The following is a 22723-nucleotide window of genomic DNA, read 5'->3' as shown; positions in this document are numbered from 1 at the left end:
TACGATGTCGGTGGTACGTGTGGTAGAAGAAAGGGAGAAGATAAAACAAAAACCGCAAATGATCTACACTGAATGATGTAGTTCAACAAACTCTACATGGACTGAGTTTTCACGAAAAAACGTTTTTCTTTCTCTTGCCATCGTTGTGCCCAAAATAAGTATGCCACCCAAAATTCACGCACAGATTAAATACAAACAGGCTAATCAAAACATTTCAGACAAAAAACCCACTGAAATGTTAAGCTTTAATTAGATCAAAATAACTTGAAATATATATATATATATATATATATATATATATATATATATATATATATATATATATATATATATATATATATACTCTTCAAAAAAAGAAACGCAAAAGGGTACAAATGGGTTATAACTCCGATTTTATGTTTCCTACCGGTTCATGCTTTGTGAATATAAGGTCATTGCATGTCCCAAACACATTCCCACGGTTACATTCGATAAAACGCAGCTACTGTACAATAAAGTTCCAAAATGTGAATATTCGCAAAAACGCAGCCACGTGCAAACCATGTCACCACTGCACGTGCGTTGTCTGCACGTGCAACATGAACACCGACAGTATAAAAGTGCAGGGTGTTCGCTTGCCTGGCCTCTGTATCTGGCCGACAGTTGACAATCCAGGACATGCCACGTCTCAGTGAACCGCAGAGAAACAATGCCATCGGCCGACTAGACGCAGGCGAATCCAGAACGGCCGTTGCCAGGGCATTCCATGTGTCCCCAAGCACCATCTCCAGACTGTGGGACCGTTACCAGCAACATGGATCAACACGTGACCTCCCTAGATCCGGTCGACCACGGGTCACTACCCCCGGGCAGGACCGCTACATCCGGGTACGCCACCTTCGGGAACGATTGACTACTGCCACCTCCACAGCCGCAGCAATACCAGGTTTGCGCAGGATATCCGACCAGACCGTACGGAACCGCCTACGTGAGGTAGGAATTCGTGCCAGACGTCCAGTTCGAGGTGTCATCTTAACACCACAACACCGTCGACTCCGACTGCAGTGGTGCCAGATTCATCGACAATGGCCTCAACTGCGATGGAGACAGGTGTGGTTCAGTGACGAGTCCCGATTTCTGCTCCGACGTCATGATGGAAGATGTCGCGTGTATAGGCGTCGTGGTGAACGTTATGCGGCAAACTGCGTGCAGGAAGTGGACAGATTCGGCGGGGGTAGTGTCATGGTGTGGGCAGCCATCTCACACACTGGCAGAACTGACCTGATCCACGTGCAGGGCAACCTGAATGCACAGGGCTACATTGACCAGATCCCCCGGCCACACATCGTTCCAGTTATGGCCAACGCCAACGCAGTGTTCCAACATGACAACGCCAGGCCTCACACAGCACGTCTCACAACGGCTTTCCTACAGAACAACAACATTAATGTCCTTCCTTGGCCATCGATATCACCGGATTTGAACCCAATTGAGCATCTATGGGACGAGTTGGACCGACGCCTCCGACAGCGACAACCACAGCCCCAGACCCTGCCCGAGCTGGCAGCAGCCTTGCAGGCCGAGTGGGCCACCATCCCCCGGGACGTCATCCGTACTCTGGTTGCTTCAATGGGCAGGCGGTGCCAGGCAGTTGTCAACACACGCGGAGGCCACACCCGGTATTGACTCCAGATGACCTTGACCTTGGTGGTGTGTCCTATCACTTACTCACAATGGACTAGAGTGAATTGTGAACAATCCTGCAACATTTGGTAATTATCGGACTCACCATTCAATAATTAAATCAATTCTCCAAATGTTACGACAATGTGGTTTTGCGTTTCTTCTTTTGAAGAGTATATATGGATGGATGGATGGATGGAGGTATGGATGGATGGATGGATGGATGGATGGATGGATGTAGTCAACTATATAGCAACTGTTCATTTACTTATTAGCATTACTACACTAAAAACCACAATGTATTCAGAACAAGCAAAAAAAAACAAACAACAAAAAACTAAAAAAACTAAAAACTAATAATAACAATTAAATAATATAAAAAATAATAAATGAAAATATATGAAAGAAAGAGAGAGAGAGAGAGAGAGAGAGAGAGAGAGAGAGAGAGAGAGAGAAATGAAAATATATGAAAGAAAGAGAGAGAGAGAGAGAGAGAGAGAGAGAGAGAGAGAGAGAGAGAGAGAGAGAGAGAGAGAGAGAGAGAGAGAGAGAGAGAGAGAGAGAGAGAGAGAGAGAGATTTTATCCATTTTTAAACGTAATAATAGGTCTAATAATATAATACAATAAGCATATCATTTAGAACTATTAAAATAAAGGCACTAAATAATTTAGCAAAGGATGCGATCTCATGTTGCATGGTAATAGTTATTTAGCTTGTTTGTCTACCTTTTAGTACGAGTACTTAGTAGTTATTGATAGGCTACTTAGTAGTAGTATAGTTTCGTTTGGTGTACATGCATTAACCCCCCCCCCCCCCACAAAAAAAACCCCAAAAACCCAAAACAACTAGACTATTGCGGAAGCGTGTTATATTTTTTCCTTTGATGTTTACCGGCAGCTGACCCGACCTTTGTGACATCATTTTCTCTGAATTCGATTGGCTAACATTCAGTGCACGAGCGCTATTGATCAACAACCGCTATTCCCAGTAACAGGCTCGCCCCCTTGTGTATATTGATATTCTATGTATGTAGTATATATTTTTGTGCTTGTCTATAAATAATGAAAATCATTGTTCAATTTACAAATATTAATAGATGTTTTGCACAACTATAAGGTATGATTAGTTTGTACTATTTGTCAAAGGAAACATGAAATATTGGTTGACAGTAGTTCGCTAAAATTAATAATGATTTGCATGCGTCTTGGACTAAGGGAGGTAATTCTGCTTATTTAGTGTCTCGTTCCAGGCGGCCATGTTCTGTACTTCGCATGTTTAGGAGTAGAACAATATTATTTAGCTTGATGTAAATACCAAAATTATAGGTGGGTATATTTTTAATTAATTTACTTAATTACTACGCTTATTTAATTTTTCCCTTGTTTTTGCTTGATTGCTTTTGAAGGAATTTAATTGTTAATGGTTGATCATTTGATATTTTTACCGAGTCACTGTCAGATGTCTGAGACAGCGATGATCATGATGCCGGCAAAATAGTAACCCAAGTTCCAGCATTTTGTATGTTTAGATTAAAACATGTTACTTTTACCCCCAAGAACACACATGCATAATGATATATAATGGTCTTTGCTACAGGTTTTAAAAACTATTCGTGGACATTGTAATACGTAGACTTAAATGTGTGAGCCACATTTGGTTTCAATTAGCCAACAGAGATCCATTTCATTTTCAGTTTTCATACCAGACAATAGGTCTAAGCCACATACGGTTTGGCAGTATGTGTTGGAATGGTACAATTAAACCCAACACATTTATTTTAACTTCTGTTTGTTTGATAGATAACAATATCATGCAACAGTACTGATGAACATACGATTATGATATTTCATCAATGAATATTTTTTTCTTCATCATTCACGTTTATGCTAATTGAGGAGTATAACATGTTCCAATTCCCCCCAGTATTTACTCATTTAATAAAAAAAATTCTGTGATTGCTAAGTATAACCATAAGGCACAATAATTAATTGTTTTTAAGTTATTTACTATATATTTCTTGGAAAACTAATAGTCCATGATTAAAGGGGACCTGCTTGTGAAGGCCCAGTAAAAAGTGTTTGTTTATTGCCACTGATTAAACATCATTTAATCAGCCACTATTGTGTCTTATAAACACATGGAAGATGTGTCATTAGGTCTAGATAATGAGATAAAAAAATCCTTTATTGCAGCAAGAGGCCTTTCACATGTATTTTACCATGTACATACTGGGTAGAATTTATTTATAAACATGGTGGGTGTACTGGTTGAACTGAAGCAGAATCAATTCTGTGATTCATCATGCTTGAAGTTGAGGCAAGTCTTTTACTACTGCAAATCCTTCTGTTATGAATGATAAAGGAACTAATTTAAAGGGAAACGTCTCCACCCAAACCCCATCTTTTCAATTGTGACTGGAATTAAACGGAAACAGTCAGTTACTATATATAGGAAGCAATGTTTAAGTGTTGGGGTATTGTTCTCCTGGTATAAATGAAATGCCATGGTGAGTATTCTGTTGAAAAGTGCATGTGAATGGAAGACTGCCTTGCTGAGCTAATTAATAAAAATAAAACAATGAGGTGCCAACATGGGTTTTTTTTTCTCTTTTTTTTCTTTTCATGTTTTGTCAGGTACATATAAAAACTAATCTCAATATATTTTCTTTTGCAGATTGAGGTATTTTAAAGAAAATGGAAACTTGTAGTTGGATATTTACCGACGACTCTCTGGTTACTAGTTTTCTGTGTGATATAGTGCTGTGTTAGTACAAGTATGGACAAAGGGGCGTGGGAAACCCACAAACAGTATCCACAGGAGGATTACGATGCATTACCTCTGTGTATTTTACAGCTCGACCCGGCCGACAGGGCAGTCATCAGAATTGCAGGTAAGACACTAAAGTTGCACATGTATATGAACAAGTTTGTTTGTCAATTATTGCCAGCTTTTTTTCTTCAGTTTTTGATATCTGAGATGTGCACTTGCCTACCTCAGTGCACCTTATTTTTTTAATTATTATTATTTTTTTTTTTTTATATCTCGGATGTGTTTTTTATTGCCCACCTAAAATAGGGTGACAGTTGTTTGAACAGAAGCTGGTTTAACCCCTAGCTGGCACCAATATTTGATACACCCTTGAGTTATTATTATTATTATTACTTCATAGTGTCTTCCCCCAGGATTTTATTTCAGAGGGTTGGTAAAATAATTGGACGTTAATTGTGGTGTGAAACTGCTAGTGTTTCCATCAAGTACATTACAATTTACTATGTTTACAAATGACCAATAAATATTTTTTTGAAAGTCATTTGATTTTTCCTTCATTACATTGTGCAGGGTACAGGGCTTGAAATAGGCTTATAGTGGCCTGCGAAAAGTGAAAACCAGTCCCATTTGTTAGACCTAGCATGTAATATTAATAAAAAAGTGCAGGTCATTCTTTAATAGACAAATGTATACCATGTATGATGATCTCATCTTCTATTTAGCCATTATATTTTAATTTTATAATGCTCTGAAATACATTTCAGAGGTTATAATTCTCTACACACTGTCCCAAACCCTCCATTCAACTTATGCTGTCTTATTTCAAGCAAGCCATATTTTTGCTTAGCTGGTCGCAGTTCTTTTGGTCTGCTGTTTTAAAAAAATAACAGCAGGCCATATTTTACTTCCTATTTCGAGCCCTGTAAAGCACTCACCTGATGCACTACGACTGGTATCTCAAAGTCTGGTATGTGCTATCCTGTTTGATGGTGCATTCATAAAAGATCCCTTGTTACTAACAGACAAACATAGCAAGTTTCCTTTCTAAGACTATATACATCATAACATAAATGTGTAAAAATTACCAAATATTTGACATCCAATGACTAATCAATGATTAATAAATCAGTGTGCTCTAGTAGTGTTATTAAACAAAACAAACTTTTCATCACCATGAGTATATTTAAACCAAATGTTTATTGTGCCCTTGTGTCATACTGAACCATGTAGTGTTTCCAGTTATAATTAATGGCAGAATGACAAGCATAAATAATGATGCAGGTTACACAAACATGTATGTACTTATGTAATAAATGGACCACCTGAAGCCTTGTCATTATAGAGCTGTGTATCTTTTTATTTTTATTTTTTCTCATTTTTTTAAAAAAAGAAAGAAAAAAGATCAGCTGCTTGAATGGTCCGTGACTCTGGTTAAGCTGGTTGTAAACACACTTGTGGAAGGCATTCACAATAAAACTGATTAGAAATAGAATCGTGTCTAACATTGCCAGTATTGGGCTCACACTAAAGTAATCATGTGTAAAAATAGACATGCAAAAGATGCACTCCAGTCTGCCAAATCGACATGCTGATCAATTTCTTTTGTTTTTTCCATTTCTCTCAACCAAATTAACATTTCTCTGAATACCTGCAACTGGTGTTCTCTCGTCTGTGATATATGGCTATGAGATTGGATGCGGTTGGCTGAACTGGTTTATAATACTATAATAATAATACACACCTAGCTCTTGACATTGTTGGGTCAGACGCATGGTATCGCTGTGGTGTCAGTGTGGGTGAGCCGTTTGAAGCAGTGAGCTGTGGTACACACTGTCAGGCTAACATTGCTGCATATACAGTGTACCTGCCAAAAGGAGCCCACTGAGCTATTTATATAATATCCATTGATACTGCGTCAGCCATTGAAATCCATTGCAGTCCAGCGTGAATACATGTGCCTTTAAAGTCGACATTCCTGTTGAGAAAGAGGCCTCTGCTAGGCATCGGAGCACCAAACGAACAGGCCCAGCAAGTAATACATTCTAGTTTATATCGGTGAGATGGCCTGGCCTGTCACTGAGTACCTGTAGCCGAGTGACAGGAGAAGAAATGCGGCAGCACCCTAAAAACACGGTCTAAGTAAAAGTGTAGCTCAGTCCGGGTAGTGGACACAGAGAGATCCTTTACGCTGAAACTGGCACGCTTTTACCTGCACAGTGATTCGTTGTGACAGGTGTACTGGTATATATTTTTACTTACCTGGGACGACACTCGCTCGGATTATGGTGCAGGTGTGCTAAAAGGAACATCTGTTTAGATAGACAGGACAGTGGTTTAAAAAAATCCTACAACTTTTTTTTTCGTTTATCTGGCTGAGTGGTGAAAGATTTTCGTTGTTTTCGGAAGAAGATTTAAAGTTGGTGACAGCAAATGATACATGTGGCTTAGTGGCGGTGAACCATGTCATTTGCAAATGGTTATGGATTTATTCCCATGGAAGAAGATGCAGTTCTTCCTGACACACCCATGTCATGGTATGAGCAGAACCGACTCAAACATACAGGTATGGAGTCAGCTGAGGGCAGGTTGTGTCTTGTGTTAAGGGTGGGTGATGGGCATTTTTGGTGGGTACTGGTCAGTTTCAGAGGCTTCAATTTCCTTTGACTTCTAAACACCTGAAAGCCAACATGTATTTAAACACTGTAATTTAATGTTAAGTTATTAAGTACCCGAATACTGTAAAATATTTAAGAGATGATTTAAAAATTAATATATTTAGTAATTGTTTTGGTTTTTAAATAATTTTATTTCATCAGGTACCTTAATGTGAATTATAAATTATAGAAAACAAAATTAAATTGAAAAACATTAAAAAAACCTAACAATAGTAGCAAGAGAAAGGAATGCGCCGTGGACAGGATTCGAACCTGCGAGGGAATATCCCATAAGATTTTAAATCTAACGCCTTAACCACTCGGCCACCACGACATATCCATATTTGCACCAAAAAATATATATATACCAATTGTATGTGAATAGTTGTCCCGTCACTTTTTGTTGTCAGCTATTATGTAATACATGAATAGAGCTGAAAGGCTTCTTTTCGTGATCATTCAACCAGGTGAAGTGTTTTTGTGAATAAAACTTAGGACACCATAGCACTTTTTCCAAATGGAAAATTAAACATTGAATGCGTGGGTCCATTCCAACAGTTTATCGCACAGTTTCGAAAACTCTTTTGGTTTTAAAACATGATATATAATTATACTGAAAGCATTAGATGTAATCATGGAACTTAAGATATAAAGAACAACAGGTTAATGACATATATGTAGGTAGGTAAAGCTTTAATCTAGTGACAGTAAGAATGGGAATTCCCCATTCACCATGGACAGGAAACAGCTGCTGAAAGGTTGTTGATATTCAGAAGTGCATTTCAAGTAAATAATCTAATTAAGCATACAGGTACCAATTCAGTTTAAAAGTATTATAAGACAATGTAAGCTTACATGTTGTTTGATGTCTAATACACATACAGTACATGTGTATATATACTTGCACACATGATAAACTGGTTGTCCTGACTATGTGTTAAAAAAACAAAAAACAACAAATTCCCAGCCAGATCCAGTGTTTCCCCCAGGATTTTTGTTCAGAGGGTTAGCAAAATAGTTTGAGGTTAACTGAGCCCCCAAGGGGTATGAAAATGCTTGGGGAGTTTGGGGGCATGCTCCCCAGTAATGTTTTTTTTTTTAATTTCCAGTTGTTTTTAATTTTAGATGCATTATGGAATACATGAGGGTGTCATGTACACTTATAGAAGGAGATATTTTAAGATAGATTTTAATAAAAACGTATATTATTATTAAATATTTGCATAATGTCAAAACAATAATTTGAAAAAGAAGTATAAAAGTATTAGACTAAGCACAAACAGATAATACATATTACTGAATTACTGATTGTAATATATATTATCTGTTATCTATCTATTTATCTAAAAGTAAAACCCAGGTCTTCTAGAATTAAAAAAAAATCCACTAACCATGGGATTGGTGATTTTAAAAATTAATTATCCATGATTGAATATTCATTAGCCCTACTTCTGTATGTGTATCAGGGGTTCTAGAATTTAAAAAAAATGACTTCCCATACTGACCAGTGAATAAAAAAATTACTGGTCATGATAAAAAAATTCTGACTGATAAAAAAAAAAAAAAAAAAAAAAGTAAATATTTTTTTATATATATATATGTAGGTACATTTTAAAATTTGTGTCAATTCATCATATAATGCACTTAAAAATTATTTCTTTCAAGTCTTGCAAATTTAATTATGTAATGTTTAAATATAATTTAAAAAACAACAACAACACTTGGAACATTTGAAAGTTCGTAAAACAATATGGTTATGTGCAACCTTTACAAAAAAAAAACCCCTGATCTGACGAGACTGGTCACCATTTATTTTGTTACGCCTGCACTGTTTGGGTACTAGTCACTTAGTATGACTGCAACATTTTGTTAACTTGGACTTTAATAAAATTACATTTGTAAGTATATTCATTTCAGGGATGGGGCATAGATTACTGGTGACCATATATTCATTAGTGAACTGTTGCATGTGAAAGGAAATCGAAAGTATTGACTTGTAGATCTGTTTTCCTTTTTACATATGATCGATGTTGATGGAAATCTTATTATTATTTTTTTTTTTCATTCGATCATCATAATGATGGTTTATTTGTTTTCCCCTCACTGGCCATCGGGCTCTAACAATGTACATATTTGTGGAATACTAGTATATTTATGACTACTAGCATTTGCATTTGCATTTAAAAAAAAATAATAGTGTCCCCTTTTTTAATGTTTACAATTTGTACGGTCCCGGTAAAGATATTCACGGAGCGGGGTCCTTCCGGCCCCTAGGGGAAACACTGCAGATCTGAGAGGTATATATGGGAGGTGTACCTGCATTGTCTGATTTGACATGGAATGACCTAACAACATTTATAAATATGTTCTTTGATGCATACAAGTTTATTCGTTATTATTCGTTGTTTGTTTACGTTTGAGTGAGTGAGAACTCTATTAACGTGCCCTTATACCACTACGGTTTCTGGCACATCCATCCCGGGTCTGGTCTCTGGCATGTTTGAGTACCATTATCATCCTCAAAGAAATTAACCAACAACACATTCATGCACATCAAAATCATGTAATTTAGTAAAGATTTCTCATACGTGATTGCCATTTGTAATTAATGTTTGACATCAATGGCAAACACTAATTAGAAATGGCAATTTGGTGTTATGTTATAAATAACCAAGTGAAAGATCATTCTAATGAATGTTGTGGTTTATAATTATTTACTCAGTTCTGTAGATGAATCACTTTTACCAATATTCAGGCATGTGATTCTTCTGCTAATTCGCGGAATTCCACTTTTTCAAAAATTTTCCTTTCATTCATTTCCCTTGCATTCTGCACTCGATTATGTGCCTTTGGCACGCATGTATCATTTTCAGCTTTTTTAGAAATGTTTCAATCACATGCCTGGATATTTCAATGTAGGTAATATATTTTACTGAATCTAAAATGTGAGTATAAAATGCAAAGTAATTACTGGTTTGACGGGATGAAAGGTAAATAAAATTGCTCCGTCTTTGATGATGTTGACTGTCAAAAACTGGTTTTTGTAGAAAACATTCCAGATGACCTGGTGTCACATGTCGGCAAGAAAGGTGTCTAGTTTTTGTACTGGTCACAGGAATCAAAACAAATTAAAGTTGTTTTGTTTAATGACACCACTAGAGCACATTGATGTATTAATCATTGACTATTGGATGTCAGTGTTAGAGGAAACCTGCTATAAATATTACCTCAGATGGAGTCCTACAATGCAAATATACATGTATGTATGGTGAAACCTGCAGACCTATGTAAACCGGATCATACCGGTGACTTAATATTTATCTCCTTCAAACAGGATTCGATGTTTAAAGCGTCACATTTTAAAATTTAGAAAATAAGGGACTGTGAAACTTGGCCAATTGTGACAGGACTCCAGTTTGTTCTGGGTCGGGTAGCCCGGTTTCACTATATATGAAATGTTACAAGCCAGCATTTTATAAACATTAATTAATAAATGTTATTGATAAACTCGTACAAATCCCAGACTCCCAGTCCTACAGTTCACCTGTCTGGGATAAAGAAATTCTGTGGTCCAGACATTCCCCTCACCTGTGTCTGACCCTACAACTGTCATTCATCCAAACTCCTTCCTGAGCTCGGTTACAGGTGTAATAACAGGTTCAATGTCAGATGACTGGACCATGAAATTTAATTAACAGATTGTACATTGAATAAGTGATTTCCATTAACATGGTGATCTTGTCTGTTAGGATTATACTGGATTAAACTAGATTAAACTGAGATTAAGCTGATATTAAACTGGTATCAGTAGTTTATGGGTGGCCAGTCACCTGTGGGTGTATTAATTTAACTTTATTTTAATACTTATTTCCAATTAAGTTTAAGTGTGCTGTCATGGGATGGCTGTCCAGAATGAGAGTTAATGGTTTGTGGCAGATGTCAGTGTTGGTTGCACATTGTTTCTCACCTCCCCACTGAGCCCTTAAAATCCAGCCTGAGTTGGAACTGGTACTCAGATGCTACCCCAGTACCTGTATGCCGTATGGCCAATTAACCACTATTTCATGAATGCTGGTCTGTGGGTGTTGCTGGGAAGTTCTGTTCAGGAACACTTGTAATATATTTAGATACTTTATACCGCTATATGTGTATGTATGGTAGAACATGGTCCCATGTCTTTGACAGAGGTTAATTGGTTACCAGTTAGAAAGAACTCTGCTGTTCTATAAGCTGTTCTTTCTAATTAGCAGCAAGGGGTCTTTTATTTCCATCCCTCCACAGACAGTTTAGCATATATATCACAACCTTCAATTTTATTGATTGCACCTCAGACAAATGGTTTAACTTCAGCTGACCCTTGCTTCATACCACCTATAGGAAATCAGTGGTGTAAAACTGATACTTACTAATCACTGATACACACATGAATCGGGCAATAAAGCTTACAGACATTTGGTCCAGATGAGTGAATCTGCAGAATAAAGCATTTTTGCATATCTTTAACAACTTTTTAAAGCATATTTTATGTATACACATGTCTGAAATATTTAACTTACTTCTAGGTGTTTCTTCGTGAGTTTTTAAAGGGACATACCCTAGTTTTTAAACACTAAGGCATATTTTTCACTATTAGAGCCGTTTATGATCACTGAATCAAACATTACTTACATTTTATTGTTTAGATTATCCATTTCCATACAACCGAAGTGTTTCTGGTCATCCTGGGGTTTCTTATACCACAAAATGCATTTTTCATATTTTTTAAAACGCACGTACGTCTGAGAAGTAATAATTATGAAGTCGAGTTTTAGTCTATTTTTAAGGGTATTTCAACGTCAGATTCTTGTTTCACTCTGTTGTATCCAAATTTGTTACATGTTTGTAAATTAACCATTTTTACGGATTGAAGCTAGGGTCTAGGTGAAAAATATGCCTTAGTGTTTAAAACTAGGGTCTGTTCCTTTAACATTTAATTAAATTGTATCCGGGCTCTACAGGCAAGTGACTTTTGTTCACAGATGACCATTTGTTAAAAGGCCATATAGCCAACTGGCAAGTACAAAATATTGGATCTATCAGGCATAATCAAGTTGAACATGCCTATGAAATCATTAATTAGTAATGTCATAGTAATAATAAAGTACTAATTAGTATAATATAGTTTATGTTTGTCACCGGAGCATGCATAGTGTGATATTGAGTACATGAAGTCTAACAGGTGATAGGACAACTGAGCATTCATTGTGTGATATTGAGTACATGAAGTCTAACAGGTGATAGGACACTGAGCATGCATAGTGTGATATTGAGTACATGAAGTCTTAACAGGCGATAGGACACTGAGCATGCATAGTGTGATATTGAGTACATGAAGTCTAACAGATGATAGGACACTGAGCATGCATAGTGTGATATTGAGTACATGAAGTCTTAACAGATGATAGGACACTGAGCATGCATAGTGTGATATTGAGTACATGGGAGTCTAATAGGTGATAGGACACTGAGCATGCATAGTGTGATATTGAGTACATGAAGTCTTAACAGATGATAGGACACTGAAGCATGCATAGTGTGATATTGAGTACATGGAGTCTAATAGGTGATAGGACACTGAGCATGCATTGTGTGATATTGAGTACATGAAGTCTTAACAGATGATAGGACACTGAGCATGCATTGTGTGATATTGAGTACATGAAGTCTTAACAGATGATAGGACACTGAGCATGCATAGTATGATATTGAGTACATGAAGTCTAACAGGTGATAGGACACTGAGCATGCATAGTGTGATATTGAGTACATGAAGTCTAACAGATGATAGGACACTGAGCATGCATAGTGTGATATTGAGTACATGAAGTCTTAACAGATGATAGGACACTGAAGCATGCATAGTGTGATATTGAGTACATGGAGTCTAATAGGTGATAGGACACTGAGCATGCATAGTGTGATATTTAGTACACAAAGTCTTAACAGATGATAAGTCACTGAGCATGCATTGTGTGATATTTAGTACATGAAGTCTAACAGGTGATAGGACACTGAGCATGCATTGTGTGATATTAAGTACATGAAGTCTTAACAGGTGATAGGACACTGAGCATGCATAGTGTGATATTGAGTACATGAAGTGTAACAGATGATAGGACAAAGTAAACACGAGTTGGACAGCCTTGGTGTTTTGGATCACTAATGTTGGTTTATTTGATGTGTTAAAAGATTACCGTACAATAGCTAGTATTCCTTGGACTACATGCTGTGCATATTATTTTAAATGAGCACTTTATTAGCAGAAATATGGTGCCGAATATGATAATTTCAAAATTCGACAGACTCCGAACATATTTGCTTTAAAGTCCATTAGCCTGTGATTAATTAATCAGTGTGCTCTAGTGGTGTCATTAAACAAAACAAACTTGAACTTTAAAGTTGAAATGTGATTAGACCTGATGCTTATAAAACATTTAGAGTCTAGACTTGAGACTTTTAGAGTCTGAGACAGTACTAGTAACGTCATGGCAATGCCATATAAATTCCATGCGTATTGAGATAGAGTCTGGACTCTACAAAAGTTTTATAAGTACAGGCCCATACATGTGAGACATGTATCAGTTTTCACGGATATTGTTGACATTATTAATCATGTTGTATGTGACATTATACTTGTACATACAAAATCAGCTAATGAAATCAGCTGCATAGGGATGTAGACCATGACTTTATGGCTCTAATTTTCTGTCTTTGTGGTGTATAAGGGGCTTGACATAGCCCAGAGGTAAAGTATTCGTGTGATGAGCAGTCAGTGTAGGATCAATCCCCATTGGTGGACCCATTGGGCTATTTCTCATTCCAGCCAGTGCACCATGACTGGTATATCAATGGCCGCGGTATGTGCTATCCTGTGTGGGATGGTCCATATAGAAATGATTTCCTCTCTAAGACTATTTGTCAAAATTACCTAGTGTTTGACATCCATTAGCTGATGATTAATAAATCAATGTGCTCTACTGGTGTCATTAAACAAAACAAACTTTAAACTTTTTTTTTGTGGTATGTAATATTTACTTGATATTATGTCGCACGTTGACATTATGTGTATTCAACTTTCAAGAAACCAGTGAGAATGAAAGAGTTAACAACTTTACATAACCTATGGAAAAAAGTGTTTATTATGTAATCATGCAACATTACTAAATGTTATCAAACATTGTTAAAAATAATTAAAATAACAAACTCAAAGAAATGTTTATTATTTTGAACACAAACTGGCGAATGGACAGATATTTGGCTATTGAAGATTTGTTAATTACCAACCTGCAGAAAGTGAAACAAAACTTCTGCGTTGAGCCACATTCATATGTTGTATTTGTTCTGGCAACAAAAATTGCAGTATATGTATTTTTCATAATATCCATTAATATTCTGAAAAAGTTATAAATAAATGTAGTGTTTGGTTTAATAATATTTATTTATCACTGATGGTGGAACATGGCAACAGACAGGGGTGAGGCATTGGTGCATGTGAAACTCTGTTCCTTCACTTTCCATCTACATGCACTGGTTTTAAGAATTCTAATTAAGATAAGAACGTCTCCAGTGTTAAGTTTGGCATCAGTGAGATCAAGTCTGAGATAAGATAAAGATGAAGCAAACTTTCTCCAGCAAAACAAAGTTTATAGTGATGTTCACTGGCTGGTTTTCATGCATTGTATTGTAAACCTTTCTTTTTATGCTTGTCAGAACTTTTCTAAATGTTTGCCTTTCAGCATGTTTATCCCATGATATTGCTCAATTTGCTTGCTAGAATACAGAAATGCATCCCCCCTCCCCACCTCCAAACTACAGGTTGAAATGTAACCACGTACGTGTAACACCTTGAAAGGTGATTTTGCTCTCAAGCACTCTTTTTAAATACAGTTTTTGTCTCACCTTCAAATGGGAAAGTCAGATAAAGGTGATTCAGATGTAACTTTTTTGACAACCATGACTTCGTCAACTTTGTCTGCATTTGGCTCAGCATTACCTTTTTTCATTTCTGACTATTATTAAAAATGTAAACAAAAGAAATAAATCATGCATTAATGATAAAAATTCAATAGCAATTTCACCTAGATTAATAATTAATTTTACATTGTGCTGTAACAAAATAATAATAAAATAAAAAAATATATATAAATTTTAGTACACTAAACCAGATTATGAGTAAGTGTTGTTTTTATAAATTGAAAAAAAAAAAAAAGAGAGAGAAAAAACTTATTCCAAATGTTTTCCATATTAGAATAATTTACTGTAAATGGATTTTGCTAACCTATAAAATTATAAAAAAAGGTTTAACTAGTCCTGATTTACAGGGTATTAGTTGGAAACTTCACCCACTGCACCCACATTTCATTACCTGTGTGTTATACAATCTATGTGAAATCATGATTAAAACATCTACCAATCACTTTTTAGCAGCAGATTAAGAAAACTTCAAAGGAAACTGCCTGGTAATGTGATAAGTCCTGCGTGCATTAAGTGTACATTGTACATGTAGGTTATTGTTGTAATACAGGGCGTATACACACACACAGAGTATTTGGCTTGAATGGTCTGTTATCAAATATCAGTCTTGTCACTGCACACAGGCACATATTTACTTGATAGATTAATTAAACTAGTGTACTTTGTGAACATAATCCAATCTCTGTACACTGACTAGCTGTGCCCACCTTACTTATTGATTTTCATTTAGCCCTACACTTCATGATTGAATCATGCTGATGATAGATATGACAGTGTGTGCATATGTGTGTCACTGTTTGTGTCATCCTTTTTTAAAAACAACAATTTCGAAACAAAAATCCCTCCACAAATAAACCCCATCACTGACCCCCAAGAACTCCACAAAAATAACAACAAAAGACTCAATAAAAATAAATGAATACACCCCCCTCCACAACCCACCTCCTGACACACAGAGACAAAAATGCCAAAACATAAAATTTAAATGATAAACAAATTGTAATATCAATACAGTCAAATGCTTCCTATTTTACTGCTATCAAAAGCTGTGGTAAAGATTTTAAGCACAAAGCTAGAAAGTACTGTTGCCTGTTCAGCCATCAGACATGGTCTTTGTTCTTGCAATACCTGTTGTTGCTACCGTATATCTTCGCCTGTAAGTCGATCTCGGCTATAAGTCGAGTCCCTAATTTCAAGCCCTGAAAACGTATTTTTTTATTGACCCGTTTATAAGTCGACCCATGGAAAACTACTTATAAATATTGAAATATTTCTTATTTTCAGCACATAAGAACAATAATATTTGAACAAAAGAAAATTATTTTACAAACTTCGGTTTTCACGTTTTGTACATCGCAATATAATCAGACTATTCCAATCAAGCTATCATTATTACATAGCATCAAAACGAAATATTCCCTTAGTAGAGAGTGAAAGCTGTTTGACTGTTACTGTATAGTACTGTACAGATGGTTTTGTGCACAGACAACGACTTTATTTATAAACACTGACAACAGATCACTACGATAAAACTGAAAGTATCACGTTTTGCCGCCATATTAATACATGTAAGGAGGATAACTCTGGAAAGTACACTGGTTTTTGTACCAAATGATGTGTGTCCCTATTGCTCTAGATAGTGAACTGCAGAGATCAGTCTATTTTAAGGGAAAGCTCAGTAATATTCATGAAGTTAATCACCGCCAAAACATTGTTTGAACAACCATTAATGCCAGTGACCAGATTTCTAAATAAACTCAGGCAACAGGTAGTTAGTATTGTTTACATTTTTACTATTAGTGATGACTGTTAATTTAACTAAGTGGACTGTTGTCTTAGCATGTGAGTGAGATCGTACGCCTTTTCGCATAACCAAAACCGTTCTAATGCCAAAAAAAAAAGGTTATAAAAAATAAATGTGTCAAATTAACATATTTGAGTATAAATACATGGCATACTTCAACAATAAAATTTGTAAAATAATCCCCAAAACAGTAATATTTTTTGGTGAAATTTTTTTACCATCTTATAAGTCGACCCCCCAAGTTATAAAATAATTTTTGGGTGAAAAAAATTCGACTTATAGGCGAAGATATACGGTACTCACAGCATACCTCCAACATCTTGGCTTCTAGTACACTTTTAGAAACATCAGTATTCTGGAACTGTTGCGGTTAATATACGTTTATGAATATATTTTGTAACATGTCACAAAAAAAAGAAGAAAAGAATAATTATTTGGCTCCCCAGCACATTATATTCATCAGCAGTTGATCGTATAACTTGACATACATGTATGTATGTTTACTAGTTGGCAGACCACTGGTTGTCAAATTTTACTAGCTATTACTGAAAAATACATTCATGACATGCATATGTTGGTAATTTATTTATTAAGACTTGCCAGCATCTAGTACACTTTTTTTTTAAATTGTTGACTCTTCAGTAAATTGATGAATGTGCACTTGTCCAACTAATATGATTATGTGGAAAGAACCTAAGTCTCAAACATATTAATTAGCTAACTAGTCAAATGTGTCTGTATACACATGTACTTCTACTCCTCTTAAACTGTGCATATGGTAGATCATTGTGTGTTGCCATACTTTAAGTACCCTGTGTTAGAAGGATCAACATATAACATACATCAGCCATGTGGTTTCAGTGGAAAACATTAAAACACCTTTTTTCCCCACATGCTTTGAGCATCGGGCATTCATATATATTCTAGAAGCACGTACTGCAGTGTTTACATCCAATGAAGGTTTAAGTATGCCATCTTGGACTTGAGTTGTGATTGTAATTAAACAAAAAGAAAGTGTTCTACTTGAAGCATTTGTAAATTGTAGTATTATTAGTATTAACTATTTCTGTGACCTTTTCTTCTTTCCTGTTTTTTTAGATGAGAGGGATGCCGTTCAAAAGAAGACATTTACCAAATGGGTGAACAAACATCTACTTAAGGTGAGTTACCTCTGACCAACATTTGTCACATAGTAACAACAAACTACCACACAGGGTGGGACAGAGGCAGTCCTAAATGAACGGAGGTCCACAGTTACGTCCATGTTAGCCTTGGAGTCTATGCCGTCATCTTTAATTGAAATGATCAGGGGTGCACAGATCATTCATTTGCTCAAGTGCCAAAGACGCAGCTATACATTGGAAGAAGTCTGATTGTGACTGTCCATTTATTGTCTTACATGAATTTATTATTCATGCTCTGTACACAAACCTAAAATATTGTATGGGTCTTCTTATAAATTCAGAGATTTATCCAGGCACTCTGTGGGTCTGAAGATGGGCCTCTTCCCAAAACAGACTGGCACTGAAAATTCCCAATTTCTATGCTAAAGATACCCAATATATAATATAGTGGTGTACTGCATCATTCAGTGGCCTGAAAAAAAAGATCCCAAGTATGATTCAAGATACTTGTGCTAATTTCCCCAATTCCGTCAGATAAATCCTTGAAATTAATATTGTACACAGGACTTGAAACGGCCTGTGGCCAGGTCACCAGATGTGACCAATGTCTCGTTTGGACGACTTTAATATTAATAAATTAATGGCATTAGTCGCCCAAATAATATTATGTGAGCGATCTTCTTTAGGGCTATAACATATGAGTCACTATTAATATTTGTATTCCACATTAAAATGATGCTCGTGGTTCTGTTAATGTTTTGGGCCACCATATGTTTTGGCAGGTTTGGAGTCCTGGTACATGTAATAAGGAACTTGACAATCAAAATCTTATCAAAATCATTGTAAAGTTGGCAAATTGACAAGCTGTATATGTAGTCATGTTATGGAGAACGTGGGGTAGGAACCATCAAACATGACCAATTGTTTTGTATAACCTTTCCAAGTTTTAGGTTGACCCGACTCAAGATACTTATTTCTTCTTTGTCTAGCTTGATATCATGAAAAAAATAAACTTCTTACTAACGGACTCATAATGGCTAAATTAACAGCAATAGAAATATTTTAAATCATGTCTTCTGAAAGACAGCTCTTCTATGTGACAATCCAGCATGGATAAAATCACTCCGATGAACATAAATGATTGCAAGTCTTTCCAAGCATGTCTCCTCTATAAGAGGGCTCTTAAATCTAACCTCCAGGCTTACGGAGAATCACTGAGGTGAATGCAGATGATTGATATTTACATTTTGAAGTTCAGGACATGGTGTTGTAAACAAATGAGTTAACCGAGGCTGGGCTTGTAGAATGTAGTATTTGGGAAGGTAAATGTTGTGATCATGTCTTGCAGTGTTTGAACGTCTTGGCAGTATGTGGGTCACCGGGTTAGGGAATAGGTCAGCCCTGACACTTGACGATCTGTCGGCATCTACTCAAATGTCCTGATGGATTGATTGATGTCAGAGACTTGTTCTGCATATTTGTTTTATTTATAAATTATTTTTAAGTTTGTTAACTTGTAACAGTATCAGCTAAGAATGTTTAAAAAAGGAAAATCACTAAATGTAAACATGGTGTATTTTTGTTTGATATGATCAAATACTGGTGTATATCAATATTATCAGTTAATGACATACATGTTATGTAAACTACATGTATGTAGACATTTAATTTTTAAAATATATATTTTTAGCAGTTTGGAATATTATGTTTTGAAATTTAAGTAGTAACAGTTTGGTTGTAATGTTTGAGAGAATGTTAATTCTACTCAAACAAACATAATCAAACATGTTTTATTTCTTTTATCATGTACATATATCTGCATTCTCTACCATAACAACCAATTAGCATACTTAAGCAGAGTGGCACAAATGAAAAATGTGTGTTAGACTGTTGTGAAACAGAGATTGCTTCAGTTCTTCTCTCGTCACAGTAAAATCTGTTGGGAACATGCATGTAAGAGGCAGCTCCAGGTATTTTCAAACTGAGAAAACTAGTTATATGCACTGTAGGCATGCCGCGATGATAAGACCAGGTGTTGGCTGTTTAGGAAAAGTTGAACGAGACAGATGCTTTGCTGTGGTGCTCAGTTGCACTTTCTAAAACATAGCTGTCTCTCTGAGTCATTTTGCACCTGTCCAGAATCTCACTTCTATTTACAATTTGGTAATACGAACTTGATAACACTGCTGTGAGACCAGACTTTTTTTTATAAATTAGACCTGGGAAGTCTAGACCATGTGTTGTAATTATCCTACAATATGCACATGCACCTTTGATGCCTGATAACTGCTGATTTAACAAGCTGATGAGCTGTTGTTAAGTAAACACTCTTTGATGCCTGACAACTGCTGATTTAAGTAAACACTCTTTGCCATATATATCAGTAACACTAACACATTGGCCATCTTTAAAAGAATATCAGTTATTTAGATGATATAAAGTGTCATTAAAAATTGACGTTTAAGAAAATAATTAACATTTGATAGTTGGGAAATCTCAATAAAATAAGGACAGCCTTCAGAATTAATTGAAAATACTGTCCATACATTAGTGTTCAGTTCCAAGGAATAAATGCATAGAAATTTACATATATAGGTAGGTAGGGACGTGTGCCTGCTTTATTAATGGGACGTGAAGACGTTTAACTTTTATCAATAATGTCATCACATACATACACATACAGATGTACATTAATCACTGTCTCGTGTGTTTTGTTTCATAACATACAAGTATTCCTGAGTACATGTGCTAACAGTGTGTTGAGGTTTAGGAAGAGCTGGGAGTTGTGGACATGTTATGGAATCTTGCGTGATGCTCGCATCTGATAAATCATTCTGTTTGAAGCGGGCAGATATCAAAGGATGAGGTAGAGTTTCACAGCAGGGACATGTTTCTTTGATTGATTTATGTCCTAGGTACTTGAAAAACAAGTTTCTTTCACAAACAGCCCCGTGCTAGAAAATAAAGCTTTGTGAATTACTTGCTTGCATAAGTTGGGAAAACATTGTTGAAAGGAAAAAAAGGAATGTTTGGTGTCTTATATATATGAAGGTTATTGTGACATTTGAACAAGATGAGATCTTTTATGCTTGCAAGTTGTATAGCACAGCCTGTATTACCAGTCTTGGGATAGTTAAAGTTTGTTTTGCTTAATGATACCACCAGAGCACATTGATTTATTGAAATCATTGGCTATTGGATGTCAAACGTTTGATAATTCTGACAGTCTTGGAGAAGAAATCCACTATATTTTTTAAAGTTTTAGCAAAGGGTCTTTTATATGTACCATCCCTCAGAGAGGATGGCACATACTACAGCCTTTATTATGTCAGTCATGGTGCATTGGAAGGACTAAAAAATAGCCCAATTGGCCTACTGACGGGCATCGATCCTAGACCACGCATTCAGGCAAGCACTTTACCACTGGGCTATGTCCTGTCCCTGTTTGGGATAGAGAAAAGCAGATGAGTTCATTGTGGATGATTGCTTCTCAGAGTCTTCTCGTCTCAAGAGAGCACGCTACCACTGAACTACAGGTATATGCTTCCCTGTTGGCTGGGTGCACTTGCAGAACTTTACAAGTTGATATGTCTGGAAGGCTTGCCACTTGTTTAAAACGGGACAGGCACCAATTTACTGCTTCAGCTTGAAACTACATTTACGTGTCTATATCAAGATACGGTTCAGTCAAGTCTGCATGGGCACATCCTGTGGAATGCCAGTGACAGAGTCCAGGGCAAAAGGGCATTTCACTGCTCATGGATGGTTAACTCTTACAGGTCTATTTTATTATTATACATAACATGCGTATAATTCAATTTACAGGTTCTAGTGTGTTGTGTAGCATTGCCCATTTAGTAAAGGTCGTTGTCCGTTGGTCAAAATAATACACACAAATGATCCTTTGAGGTTTGCTTTAATGACAAGCTGTAGAACCGGCTGGAGTGTACAGGAAAGATCAACACTTGTCTTTCTTTACCTGAAACTGTCAAGACCGTGGCCATAGAAGACCCTTGAATAGTCCATAACAAGCTTCTGTACTGAGGCTACACATGACCATAGGAAACTTGGCTAAAAAAGCAGTTAGTAATAGGATTAACTACAGAGGTTTTAAATGCATGGTTATCTTTATGGTTAAAATAAGAAAAGGGTGTTAAAGGACTTGTAACGACATATATTGTCACTGCAGGTGACATTCACTACAGTGAAACCCTTCTAAACTGGACACCCGTGGGATCAAGTACAAAGTCCAGGGGTATCCAGTTTAGAAATATTCTGATATGTAGTGATAATTCAAAAGGGACTGAATAATGTCTCATTTTGAGGGAATTCTGGTTTGCAGAGGATCAATTTTTGAGGGGTTTTACTATTCCAGAAAATATTTAAAATTTTCTATTTCACTTTGTTCTGAAATAGGCGTGCCAAAACTTTACTTTAATCTACATTGCATAGACTATAATTTTAAATATGTTGATATAATAAAAATGTTTCGTATTTGCCACACACAAATACCCATACATGCAAACGTACACACACACACATTATAATACAAATGTACATACAAACATATATACATACTCTATATAAAAACATTTATAAACATACCTCTTAAATTTGTTTCTTGGCACCTAAAACAAAGAGAGAAGTAGATGCCATCTGGCTCCTAGAAAGGTTATAAGGGGCTGTTTCATAGAA

General features: G+C 36.1%; 1 protein-coding gene and 1 non-coding gene across 9 annotated transcripts in view; one reads left to right on the top strand and one right to left on the bottom strand.

Moving 5' to 3' along the window:
• The first annotated feature begins 2914 nt into the window (after window positions 1-2914).
• LOC121375923 (microtubule-actin cross-linking factor 1, isoforms 1/2/3/5-like) overlaps window positions 2915-22723 on the top strand; it is a 208270-nt gene continuing 188461 nt past the window's right edge. For 7 of the 8 annotated variants that reach the window (XM_041503644.1, XM_041503641.1, XM_041503639.1 and 4 more), the window contains exons 1-3: window positions 2915-2989; window positions 4338-4554; window positions 18003-18064. In XM_041503644.1, the coding sequence (XP_041359578.1) occupies window positions 4440-4554; window positions 18003-18064 (177 nt within the window). In that variant the 5' untranslated portion in view covers window positions 2915-2989; window positions 4338-4439. Of the gene's footprint in view, window positions 2990-4337; window positions 4555-5763; window positions 6997-18002; window positions 18065-22723 lie in introns of those variants that run through there. The other variant, XM_041503637.1, reaches the window with a different exon arrangement.
• Trnal-uaa lies at window positions 7340-7421 on the bottom strand. Its single transcript has one exon. It is a non-coding gene; the product is annotated as a tRNA-Leu (tRNA).

The sequence above is a fragment of the Gigantopelta aegis genome, chromosome 6, assembly GCF_016097555.1.
Source record: "Gigantopelta aegis isolate Gae_Host chromosome 6, Gae_host_genome, whole genome shotgun sequence".
NCBI classification, from domain to species: domain Eukaryota; kingdom Metazoa; phylum Mollusca; class Gastropoda; order Neomphalida; family Peltospiridae; genus Gigantopelta; species Gigantopelta aegis.
Note: the sequence above shows the minus strand (reverse complement) of the source record. Positions and strands in the feature narration are given on the sequence as shown.